At 34.3% G+C, this 23,845-nt stretch overlaps 1 protein-coding gene across 1 annotated transcript in view; it reads left to right on the top strand.

Annotated features, from left to right (window-relative positions):
- The window catches only part of Stk38l (serine/threonine kinase 38 like), a 78,858-nt gene extending 58,996 nt beyond the window's left edge, over nt 1-19,862 (top strand). The window contains exons 4-14 of the mRNA XM_027934259.2: nt 3,530-3,652; nt 4,056-4,139; nt 9,267-9,390; nt 11,145-11,299; nt 11,699-11,801; nt 11,987-12,048; nt 14,598-14,715; nt 15,133-15,256; nt 16,100-16,195; nt 17,415-17,506; nt 17,605-19,862. Coding sequence (XP_027790060.1) covers nt 3,530-3,652; nt 4,056-4,139; nt 9,267-9,390; nt 11,145-11,299; nt 11,699-11,801; nt 11,987-12,048; nt 14,598-14,715; nt 15,133-15,256; nt 16,100-16,195; nt 17,415-17,506; nt 17,605-17,732 — 1,209 coding nt within the window. The 3' untranslated portion in view covers nt 17,733-19,862. The remainder of the gene's footprint in view (nt 1-3,529; nt 3,653-4,055; nt 4,140-9,266; nt 9,391-11,144; nt 11,300-11,698; nt 11,802-11,986; nt 12,049-14,597; nt 14,716-15,132; nt 15,257-16,099; nt 16,196-17,414; nt 17,507-17,604) is intronic.
- The last annotated feature ends 3,983 nt before the right edge of the window (nt 19,863-23,845 follow it).

The following is a 23,845-nucleotide window of genomic DNA, read 5'->3' as shown; positions in this document are numbered from 1 at the left end:
AGTGATTTGTTTGAAAATAGATTTGATTATATCACTATTTTGCCTAATACTCTTCATTGCACTCTTGGGAAAACTCTGTAACATTGGTGTATAAGACTTTACAAGTTGGCTTCTGCCCCTTCTCTAGCCTCATGCCTGCCTCCCTACCCCCATACCAACCATCATTGAATCATTATAATTTTCCCTTTCTCATCTTGGTCCTTGTCACATACTATTTCTGCCACTTGGAACTCTTGGTTATTCCTCCACAACTCCCTTTAACCCTTCAAGGAGCTTTTAGGTCTCACTTTATGCATCACTTCTACAAGGAATCATCCTACCTTCTGTCACAGCACTATTTCTATTGTTGTGGTACCCTCAAAATACTATCTTTCCAGAGAGCAGAGACTATAATGTCTTATTTAGCATTATACCTTCAGAGCTGGCAGAGCTACAGTAAGTATTTGAGAGAATAAATGAACAATGGGTCTTGCCTTCAAGGAGTTTTCACATCAGGAGAGATTATGTATGTGTTTGTGTGTATATTCAAAATACGTGTACATTATAGAGCCGGAGGTGTACCTCAGTAGTAGAGCACATGCCTAGCGTGCACGAGGCCCTAAATTGGATCTCCAGTTCTGCCAAAAAAAGAAAAGAAAAATAGACACACTTTGAAAATACAGAGACTTCTTCTTTTTCCTAGTTAGGGGGCCAAAGAAGTTTTGAAGTTTAAAGAATGAGTAGAATTTTGGCGATTCTGGGTCTCTTTATTTTTCACAGTAGCCAAACTGTGTAACCAACCTAGATGCCCTTCAATAGATGAATGGATAAAGAAACTGTAGTATATATACACAATAGAATATTACTCAACATTAAAAGAGAATAAAATCATAGCATTTGCAGGTAAATGGATGGAGTTGGAGAATATCATTCTAAGTGAAGTAAGCCAATCTCAAAAAACCAAAGGCTGAATGTTCTCTCTCATAAGTGGATGCTGATCCATAATGGGGGGTGGGTGGGAAAAATGGAGGAACTGTGATTGGGCAAAGGGGAGAGAAGAGGGGAGGGAGTATGGGGGCAGGAAAGGTAATGGAACGAGATGGACATCATTACCCTAGGTACATGTATGACTGCACATATGGTGTGATGCTATATCTTGTACAACCAGAGAAATGAAAAGTTGTGCTGCAATTGTGTACAATGAATCAGAATGCATTCAGCTGTCATATATACCTAATTAAAATAAAGAAAGAAAGAAGAATAGAAATTACTCTTCAGATGAGGTATATACAAAATAATGAATATGTATGCAGAATAATGAATAATAACATTTGCACTCTAAAGGGTGCATGAAGAAAATAGCAAGCTAAGTTGACAGCACCAGTGGAAAGTAAGGTTTAGAATAATTTACTAAGAGAGGTATACTTTATTTCCTGGGTGGTAGGGAATGAATCATAACTTATAGCAGTTGATAATCATAAAAGTGTCTCTATATTTAAAGAGTAAACTACCAAATGATGATTTGAAATCAACCCGTTATCCAATCTTACCTGCACCTTTCCCTCTGTGTATAATATCTTGATTTATACAAAAGATGGTTACTTTGTTAATCACTTGATTCCATCTAGAAAACTCAAATATTTTTACATTTTAAATTATTATGTATATAAAATTACTGTGATAAATATTTTAAAAGCTCATATCATTTATGCTCTTTTAATTTTATTGAGAATGGTAATAATTTAAGTTTATATTCCAATCCAGAGAGAAATAAATAAGAGCCAGCTTATCTTATTTTTGCAGTGCTGGGCATCTAGACATACTTTGTTTGCATGTCCATCTCATAAGGACATTTTTTGTTTAGTTCCACAAAGATATTCTTTTTTTCCCTTTTTCTAAATAATCTTCTAGTTTGTCTGTTAATAAAGACTTACCTATCACTCTTTACTGTATGAGAAACTAAGAGCTCCAGTCCAAGTAGACTTCTCCCCTGGTGACTGTCATCAGTGGTAGAAACTGTGACAAATTAGGGAATTATTGTCCAGCTAAAGAGGATTGTCATTAGAGTGTGGCCAATTTCCTGTTTTTCAAAAAGAACTAGACATTTGGATTTTTATGTAAAATCACCTCTACTTCTAAAATTTTTTGGCAAATATTAGAATGTTTTAAAACAACTTGCCATCCAAATTAAATACATCTGTATGTCAAATACAACTTAACCTATTAGATATTCAGTGAACTTTTTTTTTTTTTTAACTAGTCTATAGGTACTTTTAATGAAATGGTACAATCAGGTCATCTTCTGCATTCAGATTAGACAAGTTTCTGTAACTATGCCTAAATGTACCCTGTTTCATGAGCTATAAAGGGAAAGATTCAGGATTATCTTTAAGAATTCTTAAGACATATTCATTTATGCAACTAAAATTTTTTTAAACTCACCTTATTACTTTTAAGGACATAATGCTATAGTGCCACCAAGTGGCCTTTAAAAAGCTATAGTCTTAAAATTTAAAACAAGCTAATTTGAAGAGTTGTCTTTTACGAGTAATTCAGGCTTTTAAAATTATTCAAAAGGTATTTTTGAACACCTACTATGTTCAAAAAAGGTTACTGGCATTGCATTTTATGTAAAAGGAAGCAAAAATAGTCTTCACTGTTGCTCTAGGATCCACTTGTGTTTTCACAATTATATAAATGTCATTTTAAGATGCTTTAAACTGATTTCTAAAAGATTAAAATCACCCTGCATGATTAATTCAAACTAATACATAGGTACTAGGTTTGGATACCCTTTTGGTAAACAAAGTAATGATTATTTTATCTTTGTGTTAATAATTTAATTTCTCTTATCTTATGACTTCTTATCAAAAGAAAAAATTCTCCTTCATTGTTGCCTACTTATTTTCCATAGTATCACTGGATTTTGTAATAAGTATTTGATGTGAAAAAGGACACTAAGCAAAGCTTTTCAATTTTTACATTTGACTTATTTTCACAGTGTCATAATTTCTACATTGTTGTGTCTGGGTAACTTCATTCAGCTGTCTGGATTGAAGACATAATCTCATAATCTCATCTACTTATCTTTTTTTAATATCATTTTTTATTGTTGTTGTTTATTTTTTATGTGGTGATGGGGATTGAACTCAGGGCCTCATGCATGCTAGGCAGGTGCTTTACCACTGAGCTATCTCCCCAGCCCCTCATCTGTTTATCCTAACTTTAAGAGGTATCAGAATTCCATTGTATTGATGATACATATTTACATATTTCTAATTAATTGTTAACCTAATTCTTTAAAACATATATACAGGATCAGGAAGAGATACTTCAGTAGTTTTTTTTTTTTTTTTTATTTAGGAGTAATATTTCTGGTCATTTTGATCTGTTTTTCCTTCTTAGCTGAATGACTAAAAACTAAGCAGGGTTCAGTTAAAGATGAGTGATACCTTATCCCTGTTTTTATGTTTATCATCTTTTAATATTGTAAGCACCTTTGAAACAACCTGATTATAAATTATCCTTTTAAATTATCTTTTTTCAATAGAAAAAATTACGCCGATCACAACATGCTCGCAAGGAAACGGAGTTTTTACGGCTCAAGAGGACCAGGCTTGGCTTGGATGACTTTGAGTCTCTGAAAGTTATAGGAAGAGGAGCTTTTGGAGAGGTGAGCTGCTCTGTTGAAGCCACCACTGATGAAATATATGTCCTAAGATAGTTTAAAATATCTATTCAAACATATTATTCCTAAATTACCACCAATGGCAAATATCAGCTTTCTTCAAAGGAACCTGCTCTTCACTCTTGAATTAAAAGTAGTGACTTGTGTGTGTGTGTGTGTGTGTGTGTGTGTGTGTATTTATTTATTTTTACTGAGGATTGAATCCAGGAACACTCTACCTTGGAACCACATTCCCAGCCCTTTTTATTTTTTATTTTGAGACAGGATCTCAAAATAAGTTGCCCAGACTGGCCTCAACTTGTAATCTTCCTGCTTCAACCTTCTGAGTAACTGGGATTACAGGCATGCATCAACATGTTTGGCTATAATATGTATTTTTATATTATAGGTACGGCTGGTCCAAAAAAAAGATACAGGACATATCTATGCAATGAAGATATTGAGAAAGGCTGATATGCTTGAAAAAGAACAGGTATGGATTCTTTCACACATGCATTGCAAAGAAACATCCATGTCTAAGATGGTAGGGTAGTGTTTATATTGGAATTTTTAAAATACATCTGTCTTAATATATAATTGATTAATTTTTGATAGCCTGTTATAGTGTTTTCCAATTATTTATTTATTTATATTTTGGTGGTATTGGGGCTAAAACCCAGGGAGACTCTACCACTGAGATACATTTCAATACTTTTTATTTGTTCTCTTTGGAAACAGGGTCTTACTAAATTACTGAGGATTTTGCCAAGTTTTTGAGACTGACCTTGAATTTAAGATCCTACTGCCTCAACCTCCTGAGTTGCTGGGATTATAGGTACATACTACCATGCCCAGCTCAATTCTTATATTTAAAATGTCTTCAAGTTTATAAATATCTATGTATTAGTTTTCTTGAGCTGCTATGGCAAAAACACTACAAGCTGGGTAGCTTATTTTCCTATAGTTCTGGAGGCTGGATGTCCCAAGATCAAAGTTCTTATAGTATTTGGTTTCTGGTGGGGCCTCTTCTCCTGACTTGCAGAAGGCTACTTTTCACTAAGTATTCACATGGCCTTTCCTTGGTGAATGAAGGGAAGATGGGGGTGGAGGGCCTCCGAGAATGAACACAAATACTCACATGAGAACTCCTGGCGTCTCTTCTTATAAGGACACTAACTTCACCCTTCATCCTCAATTAAACCTTTTTTAGAGGGCCTAGAGGTCCTATCTCCAAATATAGTCACACTGGGGTGTTAGGACTTAACTATTACAATTTTGGGTGATTCATTCAGTTCATAACAGAATTCCTTCTGAAATACCCCCTTTTCTGATTTTGGTGGAAACAAAGAATAGTTCCCAACACTCTTAATCCTGTTGCATATCAAATTAGCAGAACTAATTTCCTGAGAATTTACTGGTTTTACTATTTCCAATATCTGTTCACTGCTCTTTTTCTATTCCTTGGTTTACTCTCTGTTTCCTGGGACTTAATGCAGTTCTGTGGGGTGGCCATAATGTCTGAAAACACTGATATGTTTCCATTTCATAGGTGTTCTATATTCCCAATCTGGATGGACACCCTGTAAAACTCTAAATTGAATACATATTCTGGTGAAGGACTCAACAATAGGAGCATAAGGAGAGATGGCACCTCTTCTTAGATTTTATTTGTTTGTCCCCCCCAATTCCTACTTTGTCATTGCAGCAGTAAAATATTGATTTTTATTTCACTATGACACACTTGGATTTTCACTGCATTGTTTTGCTTTGTTCTTTCTTCCATAGCATTTATTCAGTTATTGAGTATCTACAGTATACCAAATACCATTGTAGGTCAGGAACTCTGTGTGTGTGTGTGTGTGTGTGTGTGTGTGTGTGTGTGTGTTCGTTCAGCAGTGGTGAGGGCCTTCTGAATGCTAGGCATGTGCTTTACTCCTGAGCTACCACCCCACCCTGAGATACAATAGTTAACAAATCTGATCCTTGTTCTTTTGAAACAATGGAGAGACTGCACAGACAGCTATATCAAATTGTCATGATTGATAAATATTATGCGAAAATTTCTTTAAAAGGATCGGTGATATATATGATCTGGGTTAAAGAGGAAGAATTCAGTCAGGGGAAGTTTCTCTTAGGAAGGAATATTTGATGAGAGACTGAATGATGAGAAAGAATGACATAATTAGAATAAAGGTCTCGGGAGCAAATCCAGAGACCTGAGGCAGGAATAACCTTAGTCTGCTCAGAGAGAAGGAAACCATGTGGCTAGAATTAAGTGAGGGAAAAGTGATTAGAAATGAAGTGGAAAAGGTAGGCAGTAGCCAGATCACATGGGACTTTGAAAGCCATGATCTAGAATTTGGGTTTTATTCTGAGTACAATGGGATGATATTGTTTGTTTTATTTTTTCCCCCCTGTTTAAGCTGGGCAGTAGTGTGTTTGTTTTTTTTTTAACAAAAATGAATTCATCTTTTTGCTTGCTTATAGGCAAAGCATGATTTGAAGCACAGAGACCACTTGGGAGAGTGTATCATTTCCATCCAGGATGTAGTTGTGGCTTACACTTTGGTTACAATAGTAAAGTTGAAGAAAAATTAAAATAGATTAAGTGTGTGTGTTTGCAGGAAGAGTTAGCAGATTTTGCTCTGATGGATTATTGCAGAATGAGAGGATGGGCAGAATTGTGAGAAGAAGGGAAGAAACAAGGATAAAGTAATGGGACAAGATGAAATTGCCTAGGGAACGAGTATAGATAGAGAAGAGGGCCTGGATCCCAGCACCACACAGAAGAAGAAACTACAAAGGAGACGAGTATCTTGGCAAGGAGAAGTCTAACTGGAATAGTGGAAAATAGAATGGGAAGCAACAAGTGGAGAAGTAAGTAGCGGTAAATTCTTCATGTGAAGCAGATTAAAGAATAAATTAGTAAAGTGAGAGTTAGGGCCGAAAGGGGTTTTTTTGTTTTTGTTTTTGTTTTAGGACAAGAAATGTCTTAGTTGGAAGAATTCATTAGAAAGGAAAAAATTGAAGATGCAGGAAAGAAAGGAGAGATAACTGCAGCAGTATGCTGGAGGACAGGACCAGAAACCCATCTAGTAAAACAGAAGAAAAGCAGAGAAATGGGAATATAGAGTGGTTGTTCTGGCATTGGGAAGTTCCAGGTTTCTGCCTGAGTACAAAGGAGCAGTCACTGGTTTGGAGTAAAGGAGGTGCAGCTTGTTGGAGGTCAAAAGAGAGAAAAGTGCAAAATAGTTATCTGGAAGTGTGGGAAAGGATACTTGCTATGGCAAATGCCCACTGAGATTTGTATTCATGAATTTATGGTGAAACCAGTTGGTAGTTGGGTGCTTTTCACCCTGGTTTCAGCTGAAGTGACAGGGTGCAAGGAACCATCCAGAGGAGAGGTTTTAGGGGACTTTGTTGATGACAATCTATGATTCCAGAGGGAAGAGGTTTGGAAGGCAGAAAGATGGAGCTGTCAAGCTAGAGAAGAGAATTATAGATAATGATTGGAACGTAAGTTTGGGTAAAAAAGATAGCTTCAGAGACTAGGAGGTACATAGGAATCTAACTTAGCCATAATAGGATAAATCCTAGATATGGTTTTAGAGGAAGGACAAAAGGTAGCAGTTAATTGAAGCTGTAGTCAAGCTGCTAGTCATGTGGCTACTGAGCACTAGAAATGTAGCCACTCTGAATTGAGATGTACTATAAATGTAAACTACACACTAAATGAAGACTCAGGGTCAAAAATATAAAATATCTCAACAATTTTATATCAATTAGATATTTAATTTAGGAATATCAGATTATACAAACTATTACTAAAATTAATTTCACCTAGCTTTTTTCTTTTTTTTGCTTTAATGTAGCTACTGGAAAATTTAAAATTACATGTGTGGCTTGCGTTATATTTGTATTGGACAGCATGGTCTCAAATATTTTGCTAGAAGTTGAGGAGCCTCTGGACTATTGTTCTTTCTTGTACAGAGGAAGTCTTACCAGCTTTGCATGCAGTCAGTTTGTGCATTTTGGAATTGTCCCCCACTTCCTACCTCATAAATTAATCTGCATTCTTTTACCACTGAATTTCATTTTATTTATTTTTTATTTTTTTAATTTGTTTTAATTAGTTATACGTGACAGTAGAATGCATTTATATACTTTGATATATTATACATAGAAGGGATCTGATTTCTCATTTTTCTGAGTGTACATATTGAGAATCACATTGATCTTACAGTCACGTATATACATAAAGTAATAATGTCTGTTTCATTCTACTGTTCTCCCTATCCCCACATCCCTCCTTTCCCCTCCCTTCTGAATTTCATTTTAGAAAACTTTTCCAATTCTACTCTGTATTTCAAGGTTTGTCACAGATACTGTAGTGCTAAACACCCCCAAAATCAAATCGCAGGCCTTGTGCTGCCACATCACCGTACATCATCCTTTCAAATCTTCTGGTCCCATTTGGGAAACATACCATGTAATTTAGCTGTAAGATATTTTTAAATAATCAAGCCAAGTTTATGATATAGTTTTTTTCCTGACAACATCACACGTAGCTCCAAAAGTTCAGGGCTTTTCCTTTACTGCCTTAAAATGCTTTGTAAAAAGAAATTGGTACAAATTTTTATTATCATTTTTTTCCTTATTGAGTCAAATCCAGAGAGAAAATAGTTTTTTGATGCCAGAAAGCAGGTTCTTTGTTCTTCACTCTTGTGCTATGCTCTCAGCATTTATTGAACCAAGCAATAACAGTAATTCCCAAAATGACTTCTCAAGCAGATCAGATTTTATTATCCTTAAAAGGCTTTCAAATATGTGCTTTCAATGTGCTTTGGACCAGAGTTCTTAGTGGTACACAGTGAAAATATCAAAAGTACAAAATCAAATCTTGTTGATAAATCCTTGAACAAAGAACATGTAAACATACTAATGCAAAAGCATCTGGAAACTGAAGTTATACCAACCTCATAAATTATTCAGTTTATGAAATTTCTAGTCTATAAAATTTTTACATAATGGTATCCCAGGTAATTATGTGTCTGACAAATCAGTAGGAAAACCTCAAAAATTTATACTACTTTGCTGTAACTAATGATTAGAGATTTTCTAACAATAACTTAATATAAAATTATTACAAATGTTCCTCCGAATAAAAGCTAACAAAGATCAAACTGGGCCCTCTTTTTTAATGGCTAAAAGTAGTTTTAGTAAACCTTGGCTTTGTGATACTAATCTACATGGCATTGTTTACTGCTTTTAACAAAGTCAAACTAATGTCCTGAATTTATATAACAAAGCCAGGATTCTTGCCCTGGTTGAGAGGTTTTAGTTGGGAAGATTGTGGACTAGTCATTACCCTATCTCAAAGGCCTTAGCTTTCCATAATATACCTTTTGATCTCATCTTTTCAACCCTAAAGATATTAGCTAAAACAAATTATTTCATGAGAGTCTCCATATTTAATGAGAATTTGAACATGCATTATGTTTGAAATCTTTTTTCAAATTCCAGTTTTCCTTCATGACAATTATGGATGCATAATTTTAAGAGGGAAACTTGAAAAATGTGTAATGTGTTACAATTATTCTTTTAAAATATATTCCTCTAGGTGGCACATATCCGAGCAGAAAGAGATATTTTGGTGGAAGCAGATGGTGCCTGGGTGGTGAAGATGTTTTACAGTTTTCAGGATAAGAGGAACCTTTATCTCATCATGGAATTTCTTCCTGGAGGTAAAGAAAACATTATAGCAATGACAAGCTGACCAAGCATATCTTTATATGTAATAATAACTTTGTTGATTAGGTTTACTTTTATAATTCTAGTTATGGGGTTTATATACTCACAGTTTTTCAGAATTTCCTTGTATAATAATATTCATTTTGACCACAAATCAGGTCATATCAAATCAAATTTTGAAGGAATGATTAGAATTGGTATATTTTAAATACTACCATTCTGGGTTCACTGCAACCCTTAGATTGTTATAAGTGTAGAGTTAAAACAAAAAGCCAATAAAATAAAAACACAAATACCCAGCAGGAAAATGACTGACAGTGTACAGAAGAGAAACTCTGGCTGCTTTATATAGGAAAATGTTCACCTTCACCTATATTCAGGGAAATGCTTTTTTTTTTTCTTTTTCTTTCTTTCTTTTTTTTTTTTTTTTGTGTGTGTGTGTGTGTTGCTGGGGATTGAACCCAGGGCCTTGTGCATACAAGGTAAACACTTACCAACTGAGCTATATCCCCAGCCCCAGTGAAATGCAATGTAAGTAGGAATGATATATCATTTCACACTCATCAGATTATCAAAAGCCTTCAAGTCTGATAATAATGAATATTGATAAGACTGTAGAAGATACTGACCTCCTGTAAGTAGATCTCTAACTTTGATGGAGAGCAGTTTAGAGATGTTCAGTGAATCTGAAAATGCATGTGGCCTATGATCCAGTACTTTCGCAACCAGCTGTTCTCCCTGGAGATTCTCCCTACATGTGCACAAGAAATGTGCAAAAGAATGCTTATGGCAGCATCAGCATAATAGTGAAAAACTACATGCAAGACAAATGCCTGTCATTAGAAGTATAGAACAATAAAATCTGTCCAAATTATGTGATGGAAATTTTTTAACTGTAATTAAAAGTCATAAGCTCTATCTGATTCCACAGTAAAATTCAGAAACAGTGGAATGAAATAAAAACAAGCTGTGAAATTACACATAATTTGATAGCATTTAGGTAAAATTTAAAAAACCCAAAACTATAAATTTCTAGATTAATACATAAATATGTGAAACCATATTTTATAAATAAGCCGGAAGGATACACACCAAACCAAATCTATCCATTGTTACTCAGCTAAGAGGGAATGGGAAATAGAATGGGAGTGGAGGACAAAGAATACTTCTATATAGTCTTTTTTTTAAAAGACTCAAAGCAGATAAGAGAAAATATTATCAGTTATCAATCCTGTGTTGCAAATGCACTAGTGTTTACAGTACTAAAAACTACTTATTATTTGCCCTTTTTTAAAGGAAAAATTTTCTTGAAAATAAAAGACTGCCTAGAAGTGATTTCTTAAAGTGAGCTAATGTTCTATTTTCTTTGGACTAAGGAGCTCAGGCTATTTTTGAAACTTTAAAGAGTATGTCTGATTTCCTGCTGTGTTTATTCTGATTCTTTTTGCAGTTTGACTTATTTTCTTCAGCAACTTATTCTGAATGGAGTTATATTTCTTCATCAGCTTCTATCAGCTCTGTTCTGATTTGGTTTCAAAAAACTCTCTACTCTAAAACCATTGCATGTCATCAAAATTTGCTTATGCAACGTGACTTTTGTTTAGCTCCAGAGATGGTTAGAGGTGTACTGGGTGGATCACAAAATGCCAAATCAGACATACATTGTAAAAATACAAAGAAAGCTTTTGCAGGGTATTTCCTCCCCTTTTGAAGCATTTTCAGTAACATGATGCTTCCCTTTTCTTAGGTGACATGATGACATTGTTAATGAAGAAGGATACCTTGACAGAAGAGGAAACACAGTTCTACATTTCAGAGACTGTTCTGGCAATAGATGCAATCCACCAGTTGGGCTTCATCCATCGGGATATCAAGCCAGACAACCTTTTATTGGATGCCAAGGCATGTGCATAAACTGGTGAATTATGAGGTTGCTGATTAGTTTATAGAGTAAAGCTGGTTTTATGATTAAAAATATACAACTGTAATTTGAATTATTACTAAACTACATTATTTCAGAACAGCACAATAGGAGAGGCCTCTGGAGTGGAATGTATCATGGGGATATGATTTTTTTTTTTTGCAGTGCTGGGGATAAATCCATGGTTTTTTTTTTTTTTTTAATCTCCTTCCATTTTATGCTTTTAAAAAAAATCCTCCTCCTCCAATATTTCTAAGTTTACATTTTTATCTGAATTTTAAGCCAAAGATTTTAATAATAATTGCATTTAAAAGAGGAGTTTATAATAAGGCCTTTTTTTCAAAGTTGATATAATCTGGTTTTACTGAAATTTTTTTTAGGGACATGTAAAATTATCTGATTTTGGTTTATGCACGGGGTTAAAGAAAGCTCACAGGACTGAATTCTACAGAAATCTTACACACAACCCACCAAGTGACTTCTGTAAGTTTGCTTTTTTATTTTGATTAAGATAGCTGGTTAAATGCAGTACTGTTAAGAAATGATAATTTTCTCCCTTCCTCTCCCCACTCAACTGAATTTACCTTGTGTTTTAGATGTTTATATGTGATTTGTCTTTTGCTAAGAGTTTTCCCCTCGTGATTATAATTCTGTCTTGCTGAAATTAGCATTTCAGAACATGAACTCAAAGAGGAAAGCGGAAACATGGAAGAAAAACAGGAGACAACTGGTGAGTTAACCACATTTTCAAGAGAGAATTTTGTGTGCTGGTCCTAAAATCTCATCTGTTTTCTACTTAATTGTTTTGTCTTCACAGTGATTAGTACTCCCTTCAATGATGGTGCTTGTTCTGGGCTCACATAGTTTTCTGTTTCTTTTTATGATTTCCTTGCCTATAAAGCAAACTAGAAAAATCTACTTTATGATTTAATTTTAGAGTACTTTATTGAGAATTAATATGAATAAGTAATTCATCTGTTTAATAGTAATTAACACTGTAAATAAAACATACTGAGTGTGTGAATGGCATGAGATTTCCATTTCCTCGTTTTCTGTGCTGTGATATAAATCCTGATACAACAAATAACAATTGTAAAAAAGTGGTTGCCCTTTTCTATGAACTTCTTTAGAGATCAAGTAAATAGGAAATTTGGGATTTCAACAGTGTTATGATAGAATAGATACAAAACTGCCTCAAGGTGGGTATGGTGGTGCATGCCTATAATCCCAGCATCTTGAGAGGCTTCAACAGCAGGATCACAGGTTTGAGGCCAGCCTCTAAAATTTAGCGAGACTCTCAGCAACTTAGTGAGATCCTTTCTCAAAATAAAAAGTAATGGGCTGGCGTTGTGGCTCAGTGGTAGAACACTTGTCTAGCATGTGTGAGGCACTGGGTTTGATTCTCAACATTGCATATAAATGTACAAAATAAAGGTCCAAATAAAATAACACCACCTTTGTTTAAAAAAAAAAAAAAAAAAAGTAAAAAAGTGGTTCATACACGTAATCCCAGCAGCTCAGGAGGCTGAGGTAGGAAGATCTTGAGCTCAAAGCCAGCCTCCGCAAAAATGAGGTGCTAACTCAGTGAGACCCTGTCTCTAAATAAAATACAAAATAGGGCTGGGGATGTGGCTCAGTAGTTGAGTATCAATCCCCAGTACAAAAAAAAAGAAGAAGAAGAAGAAGAAGTAAAAAGGGGCTTGGGATGTAGCTCAGCAATAAAATGCCCCTGGATTATATCCCCAGTAACCAACCCTCCCACACCCCCAAAAAATTTGCCACAGGTAAACTTCATTATTCCATTAATGTAGAATTACACTACTTTTAACCCCATACTATTTCTCCTCTGTTACTTAGCAAATTTATAAGAATTGTTTCCCCCTTTTCCTCTTTCCCTTTATCCAGAACCATGAACATTTGTAAGATGAAGAATGTGCCTTTTGACTTTGTTTTTCCACCTTCTCATACAATGTCTGGCACATATAGATACTCTATAAATATTTGTTCACTTCAACCAAGTAATGAATGGGGATTCTAACTCACCATTCCTTTAGGGAAGTAAATAGACTGAAAAATAATAGTTTGACACCCTCTAAAACCAAATAAACAAACTTTGCATGATTTAACTTATTCTCTTACTAGACCAAGTAATTGAAAACTCTTGTAAAAACAGTTCAGTGTTTTTTAAATGTATTGAGCTATGCATTGAGGAAAACTCCATTCTGCTTTTCAATGTGTCACTTTTAGGTCATATTTTACAGCTGAGAAAAGAATTGCAGTATTGCCTACTTTTAAAGGAAAATAATGAATACTGGTTAAAAATATCATAGGAGAATTCTTTATCTCCTATTTACAGAGTTTTCAAAGGTAATCATAGGTTAATGTTCTCATGGCCAATAGTTATTCTGTGTTGTATCAGGGTTTCCCAAGGAAGAAGTAAAAAAGTACTTTATTACTATTTAGGACAGGAAATTTCCTCTGCCCACTAACTGCCAATCATGTCTTCTCCCAGATTGTTTAGATGACAAAATCTGCTTGTTACATCAGAAATAGCACCTAGCTCTCATTGAGAACTACTCCTTAAAAACAATTTACTAAGAATGAAGCCAGGTGCAGTGAAGCATGCCTGTAATCCCAGAGACCGAGGCAGGAGGATCAAAAGTTCAAAGCCAGCCTCAGCAATTAATCGAGACCCTAAGCAACTTAGCAAGACCTTATCTCAAAATAAAAAATAAAATGGACTTGGGAGTGAGGCTCAGTGGTAAAACTGCATAGCTTCCTGAATGGATAAGAACATCATGGAATTACAATGAAAATACCAGATGCTTATAGTAGTTTTTAGTTTACAAAGTACATTCCTTTTCTTGTTTTATTCTTGTTTTATCAACTCTGTTGTGGCAAGTTTTATTACCACAGATTTTTGTAAGCAGAAGCTGAGGCTCTGAGAGCTTAAATAACTTGCCCGAGAACACAATAGTAGTGACAGGGCAGCCAGGGTTCAACCTTTTCATTCTGTTTTGAGATGGACTTAGGGCTACACATATAATGACTTAGTTGAGCATCTTAGGAAGCAGAAATCATGTATTCTGTAACATAGAATCTGACTCACCTTGCATATGATAAACATATGGAATAAGTTATTAAAGGGAAAATTAACTTCTCTAAACATTACTTTTTTCAGTAGTAAATCATACTCAGGTGGTTGGGATTTTTTTTGTTTTATTGTTTTTTGTTTTTTAAATGTTCTGAATGTTGGTTTGATAAGCTGCTCCTTTACAGGCATATTCCACAGTTGGGACACCAGATTACATTGCTCCAGAAGTCTTCATGCAGACTGGTTACAACAAGTTGTGTGACTGGTGGTCTTTGGGAGTGATTATGTATGAAATGTTAATAGGTATGTTCTGTCGTTAACTTATATACGTGATGTGTGCGTTACCTTGAGTGCTATTGTTTGAACATGTTACAGATATCATGGGCTAAAGTAGTTTAACTACTTTAAACCTATTTCTAACCTTCTGCAATGTTAAATACTACCAAATACCAAAGGACTCTTTAGGGATCCTATTGAAGGAAGGCAGTTATTTACCTGGACATTCATGTATCTGCATGACTTTTCAGGTAAAATAAGGAAGAGGGGTACTTTAAATCCTTTATTGACTCTATTGGCAATTTTATTGTAAATTGATGAATGGTGGTATTTTTTAAATTAGATACAGCATTCAGCATTGTTTCTTGTGGCACATATTTAGTAGGTACAATTTAATTAATCACAAAAGCTGACAAAGCTTTTGTTTTTCTTTATGACATGTAGGCTATCCACCTTTCTGCTCCGAAACGCCTCAAGAAACATACAGAAAAGTGATGAATTGGAAAGAAACTCTAGTATTTCCTCCAGAAGTACCTATCTCTGAGAAAGCCAAGGATTTAATTCTCAGGTTAGTGTTTAAACCCCTAGAGGAATTCAGGGTGTCTTAACACTTCACAGGTACCTAAAAGATCTGTTTCACTTTTGTGTGTCAAGAGAGGATACCACTGATCTACATAGCCAAAGAAGTCAATAAAGAAAAGGGTTTTTTGGTTTTTTTTTTTTTTTTTTTTTTTTTTAATGTAAACTCTTAAAAGGAAGTTTGCAATGGAAAAAAAGTAGGAGTCAAGAAGAGGGAAGAAGTCTTGTATTGTTTCAGGGACTGATACACATTAAAAGCAAAATGTCACTCCTGTTAGAATGCAGTGACCTAATCCTATTAAAGAGAAGAGGGAAAGGAAATTTGTTAGTGGTAGGAACTCCTTTTTATGAAAGTCTGTATATGAAATCATCTAAGCAAAAGATTCTATTCTGTTCTATAACTAAGATGTATTTTGGTACTGCTGTGAAGAGCTGGAAGGATTATAAATGGAACAACCTGTGAGAACAGCCTGTCATTAAAAAATCTTTAAACTATATATGACCTTAGACCTAGCGACTCTGCTTTTAGAGTTTTGCTTATGCAAATAATTTGATGTATATAAACATTTAAGTATGTTTATCTGGATATTGTTTTAGTCATGAAAAATTGGAAACCATCTAAATGTTCAACAACAGCAGACTGGCTACATACATTGTAATTTATAATAGTTATCCCTAAATACTACAATTATGGGTGATTTTTATTTTCTCCTACATTTTCCACAATAAACATAGTAAGCGTCAAAAAAAATTTTGTAATGCTTTAAAAAAATAAAAAAATAACCTGAGTACTTTAGATATAATTTGTATATAATTTGTTTTCTTGTTATAGATTTTGTACTGATTCTGAAAATAGAATTGGGAATAGTGGAGTAGAAGAAATAAAAAGTCACCCCTTTTTTGAAGGCGTAGACTGGGGGCATATAAGGTATGTTGCTGGACTTTGGGGGAGAAGTCTGAGTATTATGAGTTTCTAGATTTGGTGATTAATTTACCTTCAATTCTGCTAGATTACCCCTAGCAGAAGAAGTACCACTATTATAATGTTATCAAGTCAATGTTTTCTGGGTTATATAAGTGAGACTATACTGGCTATATAGCTAAATGACTTATCATAGGCTAATGTCCACTGTAAAGGAAAAAAACACATTTTGCTTTTTAGAACCTTCTACTTAATATCTTAGTACCTTTTACATAATCTGGTAAACTTAACACCCAATGTATTCATTAAAATATTGTTGAAAATTCCTTAATGTAAGCCAGGTGTGGTGGCACACACCGGTAATATGAGTGGCTTGGGAGGCTGAGGTAGGAGGATCTTGAATTCAAAGCCAGCCTCCACAAAAGTGAGGTGCTGACCAACTCAGTGAGACCCTGTCTCTAAATAAAATACAAAATAGGGCTGGGGATGTGGCTCCTGAGGTCAATCCACAGTATCCCACCCTCTAAAAAATATACAATAAAAACTGATAGTTTCTTTTAATGATTTTTATAGCCAAATATTTTTAAAATGATAAGAAGACACTTTCAGGGTCTGGGGTTGTAGCTCAGTGGTTGAGCACTTGCCTTACATGCGTAAGGCATTGGGTTCAAGCCTCAGCCACCAAATAAATAAATAAATAAAGATATATGTCCATCTACGACTAAAAAAAAAATATTTTTAAAAAAGGCATATTCATGACTATTTTTTTAAAAAACCTAATATTCTTGATTCTCTTGAAATTCATACAACTGAGAAGTATTTGCATTCACATTTCATCACAAATATGTAGTACCTTGTTTTCCCAAATAACTTTGAATTTTTGGTTCTTCTACTAGAAGAATTCTAGTCCTTAATTACTTAAGTAGGATCCAATCCTCACAATATCCTATTTTATATAACTGTAAAATTGGTCACTCTTTTTCTACTTAAAAATAGCATGAAAAAGTCTTGGTACAAGAATTTTAAAATTCTAAGTAAATGAAAACATTTTTGTAAAAATTTATACTCAACTATTTTGAAATCCACTGAACTATTCTCATATCCACAATAAATGTCATTGGCCTTTTTAATTAGAAAATAGCACACAAGATTTGTAAGAATTATTTGTTGGAAAATAAAGAATTCAGGAAAATTTCCCATGGTTACTCAGTACCTTATTTTACAGGGAAAGGCCAGCAGCAATCCCTATAGAAATCAAGAGCATTGATGACACTTCAAATTTTGATGACTTCCCTGAATCTGATATCTTACAACCAGGTAAGATAATCTTATAACTCATGCTATTAAAAGTCTATGAAGGTGACATTTTACTAATGAAATTTCTATATTCTTGATTAATTTTTCTATCTTTCTAGTGCCAAATACCACAGAACCAGACTATAAATCCAAAGACTGGGTCTTTCTCAATTATACCTACAAAAGGTTTGAAGGGTTGACTCAGCGTGGCTCTATCCCCACCTACATGAAAGCTGGGAAATTATGAATGAAGATCACAGTCACCCATAACCAAGAGAACTCAGGTAGCTGCATCACCAGGCTTGCTTGGCATAGGTAACAAGACACTGAAATACCCTGAAGACGGTGGTGCTTATTGACTACAAGAGGAAATTCTACAGGATTAGGATTTCTAAGACTACTACAGGAATTGGTTGGCAGTGCCAGCTGGCATTTTTTTTTTAATATTTTATTGATTTTGTTAACTTTATTATACGAAGGTACTGGAATAAAAGGAACGTACATCCCTTTCTAACTGCACTGCCTACGTGCGTATTAAGGTCCATTCTGCCTGTGTGTGCTTTGGCTTTGAACTGTAACACCTCTAATCAATTCAGGAGAAATACATATCATTTAAAGCAGCATAGGCTAACCTGTAGGTAACACTGCAGTATTGCTGATTCACTGCAAATCTTATGGGTCTAGATAATCAGTAAAAGCCATCTTCCATAGTTAGAACATTTGCCCTATTGGTTTGGACATCTGTAGAATATATATGAAGACAATTTCTATAATGGTTTTAAGAAATTTAAAAAGAGATACACTGGTTCTTTAAAAATAGAATTTTATCATCAAATTATTACACAAACTCCACTGTAGGGAGTGACAAGTTTCTAATAAGGAAAAGGAAGTTTTAATACTTTCACTCAAGAACTCCACTAAGATATTTACTTTGTGGTCAGAAATACTGATGACCTTTATATACGTAGTCTGTATATTCATAGGGAGATGTACTGTATTATACAAAATGTAAAGTTGCTTTTTTTGTGACAAGAGGACTTCTTTTTTTAACAAGAAGACATGGCATTATTTTAATTTGATTATGGTGAGTTGAATTTCAGAATTGACCGTAAAGGCTGCTTGTAGAACCTAGCGTATTTTTATTAAACTATTTTTTTAAATGTCAGACTTCTGATTATGTAAATGGACTTATAAAGAACAAAGAGCTATTTACTTTGGTTTTATAGAAAGTTGTTACATATCATGGCTAGTTACCTTTTATTTCTTTTGATCAAATTTTTTCCTTTGATAGTAGTTGTATTATTGTGCCATTATTTTCTTATGCTCCAAATGTACCAAAGATCCTAAACAGAGTGGATGCTCACAGCGGAATAGAATTTTACTTTCCTATGGGAATGCTGTATTCAGACATGAAAGATCTCTCTCTGATGGAGATCAGCTTATTTGAGGGCAGCACTATTTGGGTTGAGTTGCACCACTCTGGTTAATACCAATAGAAATAATAAAGTAAATGCAAGCCAAGAGATTGTTATTAGAGGAAGAGAGCAAATGTCAGCATCAAATTCTTTGGGTATTTCTCTAAGAATTAAATAATCTTTTCTTGCTCAACATTTTAATTCTAAAATGACTATCCCAAGGTTTTGGTTTCATATGTACTAGTTGAAGATAATACTTTATTAAAGAATGGCCTAATGTTTATCATAACTGTTAAATGAATGATCTGTGATCAAAATCTAAAGTGATGATTTATTTGTAGGATGTCTTTCGTAAAGGGAAAGAATTGCATAGGAGCATTATACAAATCTACAAAAACTGATGACTGTTGCTAAGTAACTCCCAATGTTTCAGTAAGGCCATCCTGATGTGTCCCCCTCCTTTGGTTTGTTTCTTTATTTTTAAGCATTTGTTGAGTACTTTTTATGTGTTCATCTAGTAGTTTATCTCCATTTTTCTAGTTAGATCATGTGACTGAATATTTAGGAGAGAAAATTGTGAAAACTCTGGAGTTATCTCAATGTAACTGATTTTTCTAACTGCCTTTAATTTAAAAAAGAAAAAAAATTCTTTAACTCTTGCTGGGGTTCATGAGATTTTCTCTCTCCAACACAGTCCCTTTTAAAAGGGATTTTAATCAGCAAAGATCCCTAGCTACTTGACATATTCTCTCTCTGAATTGTTAAAATTTAGAACATTTACAGTGACAATTTGCTGCAACCATGATTATTTCCTGTTTTCTTTATTTAAATTTCACATTTTCTTTTTAAAAAGGACTGTTTTGCTAGTGTGCTAATGAATAGTTAAGACACAAAGAAACTGCAATAGTCTGTAGTTTAAGTATCATAACTATGCTAGAACAGAAAGAATACCACTAATTCAAGTTGACTGAGAGACTGCAATCAATATAAGGAGCATATAAGAACAGAGCATTTTAGTTTTATTTCCTTCATTATTATCAGAAACAACTTAGAAATAGTTATGATTTCTTGGCATTAGAAGGGACATTTTGGAAAGTTTGCTTTGTTTAGAGCCTCATTCTTTTCTGGAGTTAATAGAGTGGTTCACATCTTTAGGGATTTCTCCTCATCAGAAGCGTTTCTTAAGTGCCTCTCTCAAAGCAATTAAAGATTGTGTCTGCCCTCTGGAAGCTACGAATTTGATTCATGATGCAAATTAGTTAGATAATTTGCAAAGTACCCTTGAGATTGAATTTTCTCTATTATACATTTCCCAAATTTCAGGTGAATCATTTAATTTAAATAACAGAACCCTATCTAATCAACTTCGCATAATGACATTTTCTTTAAATTAGACTCTATTTTGAATTAAAAGAATTTTATTATAAATTGTGTGCTTTTGGTTTTTTAAGTATATAGAAAGCTTGTATAATTCAGATTTTTCGGTTTCCTGATTTAATGTAGACATTGACTTTTTTATTAAACCTTTGTATTAAATCAAATTATGATATTTTTCTTTTATGAATTTATTATATTAACATGGCTTTAATTTTTTAACTGTATTAAAGCATTGTGTTGTCTGAAAATAAGGAGTCCACTTACAAATCAGCCACTTCTAAAACGGAATATATAGTTGATCTAAGAAGCTAGTTAGCTTAATGGAAAGTACCAAATGTGGACTATATAAAATGTTCTTTGCTAAGGCTTCAGATGGGGTTTCACTTATTTCCATAATAGCATCATACTTCAATGTTTTGTGTTTTTTTTTTGAAAACACCTGCATATCTTTATGTAAATCGAAGTTTTAAAATATTTTAAGTACATTTTTTTTATGTTTTAGTGTAGAAAAGCTTTAGACAATTAGTCTCAACTGGTAGGAGAAACAGATATCTTTTGATGGTCTGCAAATAAATTAATTGAGGTTTTAATCAGTAAAGATCCCTAGCTACTAGAAACATTCTTTGAATTGTAAAAATTCAGAACATTCAAAATGACTGTTTTGCTGCATCCATGATTATTTCCTGTTTTCTTTATTTAAAATTTATTTTCTCTTTAGAAGTGCACTTATTTCTGAAAAATCTTAATGAAACAAACACTTAAAACAAATATAAAAACAAGACATTTGGGACTATTAGAGATATTTTAGATTTTTATGACAATGTGAGGGGATATTGCTGCTTTAAAAAGGAATAAAGTAATAAAAATATATCTTAGTTATTTTTTTAAAAGCAATATAATCCAGCAATTGTCTAGAAAAATAGTCATCAGGCTATTGAGTTCAGTGTTTCAAAAAAAAAAAAAATGTTTTGGTGGCACGAGGGCTTTTTCACTGAAGGTAAGACAAAAATAAAAACTATGTTTATAAAATTTCTGTTGGTGAGGTGTTTTTGGTTTTATTTTTGAGTTTTGAGATAGGTGTTATCCAAAACTCAGGAAAGACTGTTTTGTGAATGTAAATTGCAGAACAACTACTATACTTAAGGATCACATCAAGAACAAAACAAACATTTGAAGTTTCATTTATATTCCATTTAAACTATCAAGAGAGCTCGAGGTGTAGCTCAGCAGTAGAGCACTTACCTGCTTCACAAACAACAACAACAACAAAATCAGACAAGTTCATGTTTGAAATTGTTCAAATTTGTAGCTAAAAACATAACTGCACAAATTACAAATTCTACTTTTAGGCACTTGCTGGGCATATAGCTTATATACCCCACTAAATCAAAACCAATTAGCAAGCAGTATATTGAAAATGTCTCAAAATAACATGGAGGAGAAAGATATAAGTGGCTCAGATACCACTACATTCTGTCCTGTGGAAGACACTGACAGACAGTCAATCATGATCTGTTCCACTGAGTCCAGAGGGAGGCAGTCAATCCTGTTCAGCCTTGTTGCACTCCAGCTCTTCCCTGACACACATCATTTTAATAATGCCATGGTAAGAAAAAACAGAAAAATACTAAATGTCAGAATTTAGGCAAGAGAAGAAGCTTGGAGACTCTAAATTCAACTTTCAAAAGAATCTAGTGATACAAAGAACTTTATAAACAAGATGCTTTCACTTAACATGATTTGTTTTTTAACAACTATTCTATAAAGAAAATTACCATTCTATAGATAATAGTCATAAGACTGAGTGATTGTGATATCCAAAATATAGGTAGTAAACTACTCTGAAACCTAAATCCAGTGCACCTTCTCCTCCAAAACATACAGCATGTCTCATTGACAAATTACCCCCATATACTTCTTAGAATACAGAAGAATACATGGGGTAATGTTTCAAGAGTTATTACTTAGAATGCTTATTGTTACTGGGAGTTGTTACTTGGACTTCAGAGACAGAAGACACAGGTAAAAGTGACTTCAGCAATATGGAAAATGAATATCTCACATAACAGGAATACACAAGACAGGGCTTCCAAGGCAGTCAATTCAGCATCTCAAAAACATCACTGACACAGGTTCTTTCCATTTTTTTTTACTTTGCCATCCTCAAAGTGTTGGCTTTGTCCTTGGTCTTGTTTTCTCAGAAACTAGATAGCTGCAGGGACTCTGTATCCCATGACATATAAGGCCTTAAAAAGAAAATTCTGGGTCTGGGTGTGTGTGTCTCGGTGGTAGAGCACTTGCCTAGCATGCACAAGGCCCTCAGTTTGACAAATGACCTTGTGTACCTCCTTTTTTGAATAGCAAGGAAAACTTTCCAAAAACATTTTAAGCAAAGTAATCCTCACATCTTATTGGCCATGATTAGCTGTCCTTTACTAAGCCAGTGCTAGGCCTCACTATTGATTTAAATCAAGACTCACGTTCCTAGTATTGGATGAGGTTCACCTAAAGCACAAGTCCACATGGTACCAAATTAGGCTTATTCTGACAAGCTACAAGGTAACCAAAAGGGTGTCAGCTCTATGGCAGTGGTTCTTACCTGAAGCTGTAGCTCCTAGATTCTGTTGCTGGATGTGCATTGCCTATAAAAGAAGAGAAGTCTGGTTCAGTGACATCTTTCCTGACCCATCTGTAAAACTGGATTACTGAGAACCATAGTGCTAGACCATAGCTCAGCAGCTTGGATTTGTTGGGTCTCTAGACATCAAACAATGAGGATGGACATATGGTCCAGTGACCAAGGCTTGCTCTCTTTAGTACTTTTGCCATTTCTCCCAGCTCCTGTTCATCAGCAGACTGTGTCTTTGTTGGTCCATCTCCTCTAAAGCTATTACAGTGGAAATAGAGACCCTTGTCAATTTAGTTCCTTCCCAGATCCAGCCAGGGGTGCAGTGGTCTAATTACTGTTGGCTCAATTGCTTTATCTAAATTAGGAAGATAGTTTTTGACTAGCCTTTAAATTAAAAGGTTCATGATCAAACTCCCAAACATAGAATGACTTAAATCTCTGACAAAGGGAGAAACTCCTAATAGGAAAGGGAAGCTGTCCAGTTTGGGCCTAACATCTTTTATTATTCCTTGTCCTGTTAGGTAAAATAATCTTGAACAGAACCTGAAGAAACCTTCTGTACCCAGAGAACTAAGGAAGCCCTGAGACACCAGGCCTGCTTTAAGTGTCTAGAATCTACAAAAATAGATATTAGTGCAGGCTTTGACATACACAATCCCTAAGGGGCAAATGACAGTAAGCAATAACTCCACATAGAAAGACTTCTGCACAGTGATTTCTTCATGCTTGTCCTAAGTTTTGTTCCTTCCTGCAGTTTTTTCAGAATTTTGGTGTCTTGCCACTGAGAGAAATACCCCCTCCCCAACACACACACACACCTACTTTATCCTCTGCAACAATCTAAGATTAAGAAAATTCATTTTCTTAAAATATTTTTTTTAGTTGTAGATGGACACAATATCTCTATTTTTTATTTGTTTTTATTTTTTTAAGTGGTGC

The sequence above is a fragment of the Marmota flaviventris genome, chromosome 3 (assembly GCF_047511675.1).
Source record: "Marmota flaviventris isolate mMarFla1 chromosome 3, mMarFla1.hap1, whole genome shotgun sequence".
NCBI classification, from domain to species: Eukaryota; Metazoa; Chordata; class Mammalia; order Rodentia; family Sciuridae; genus Marmota; species Marmota flaviventris.
The sequence above is the reverse complement of the archived record's forward strand: the minus strand, read 5'-3'. Positions and strand labels throughout refer to the sequence as shown.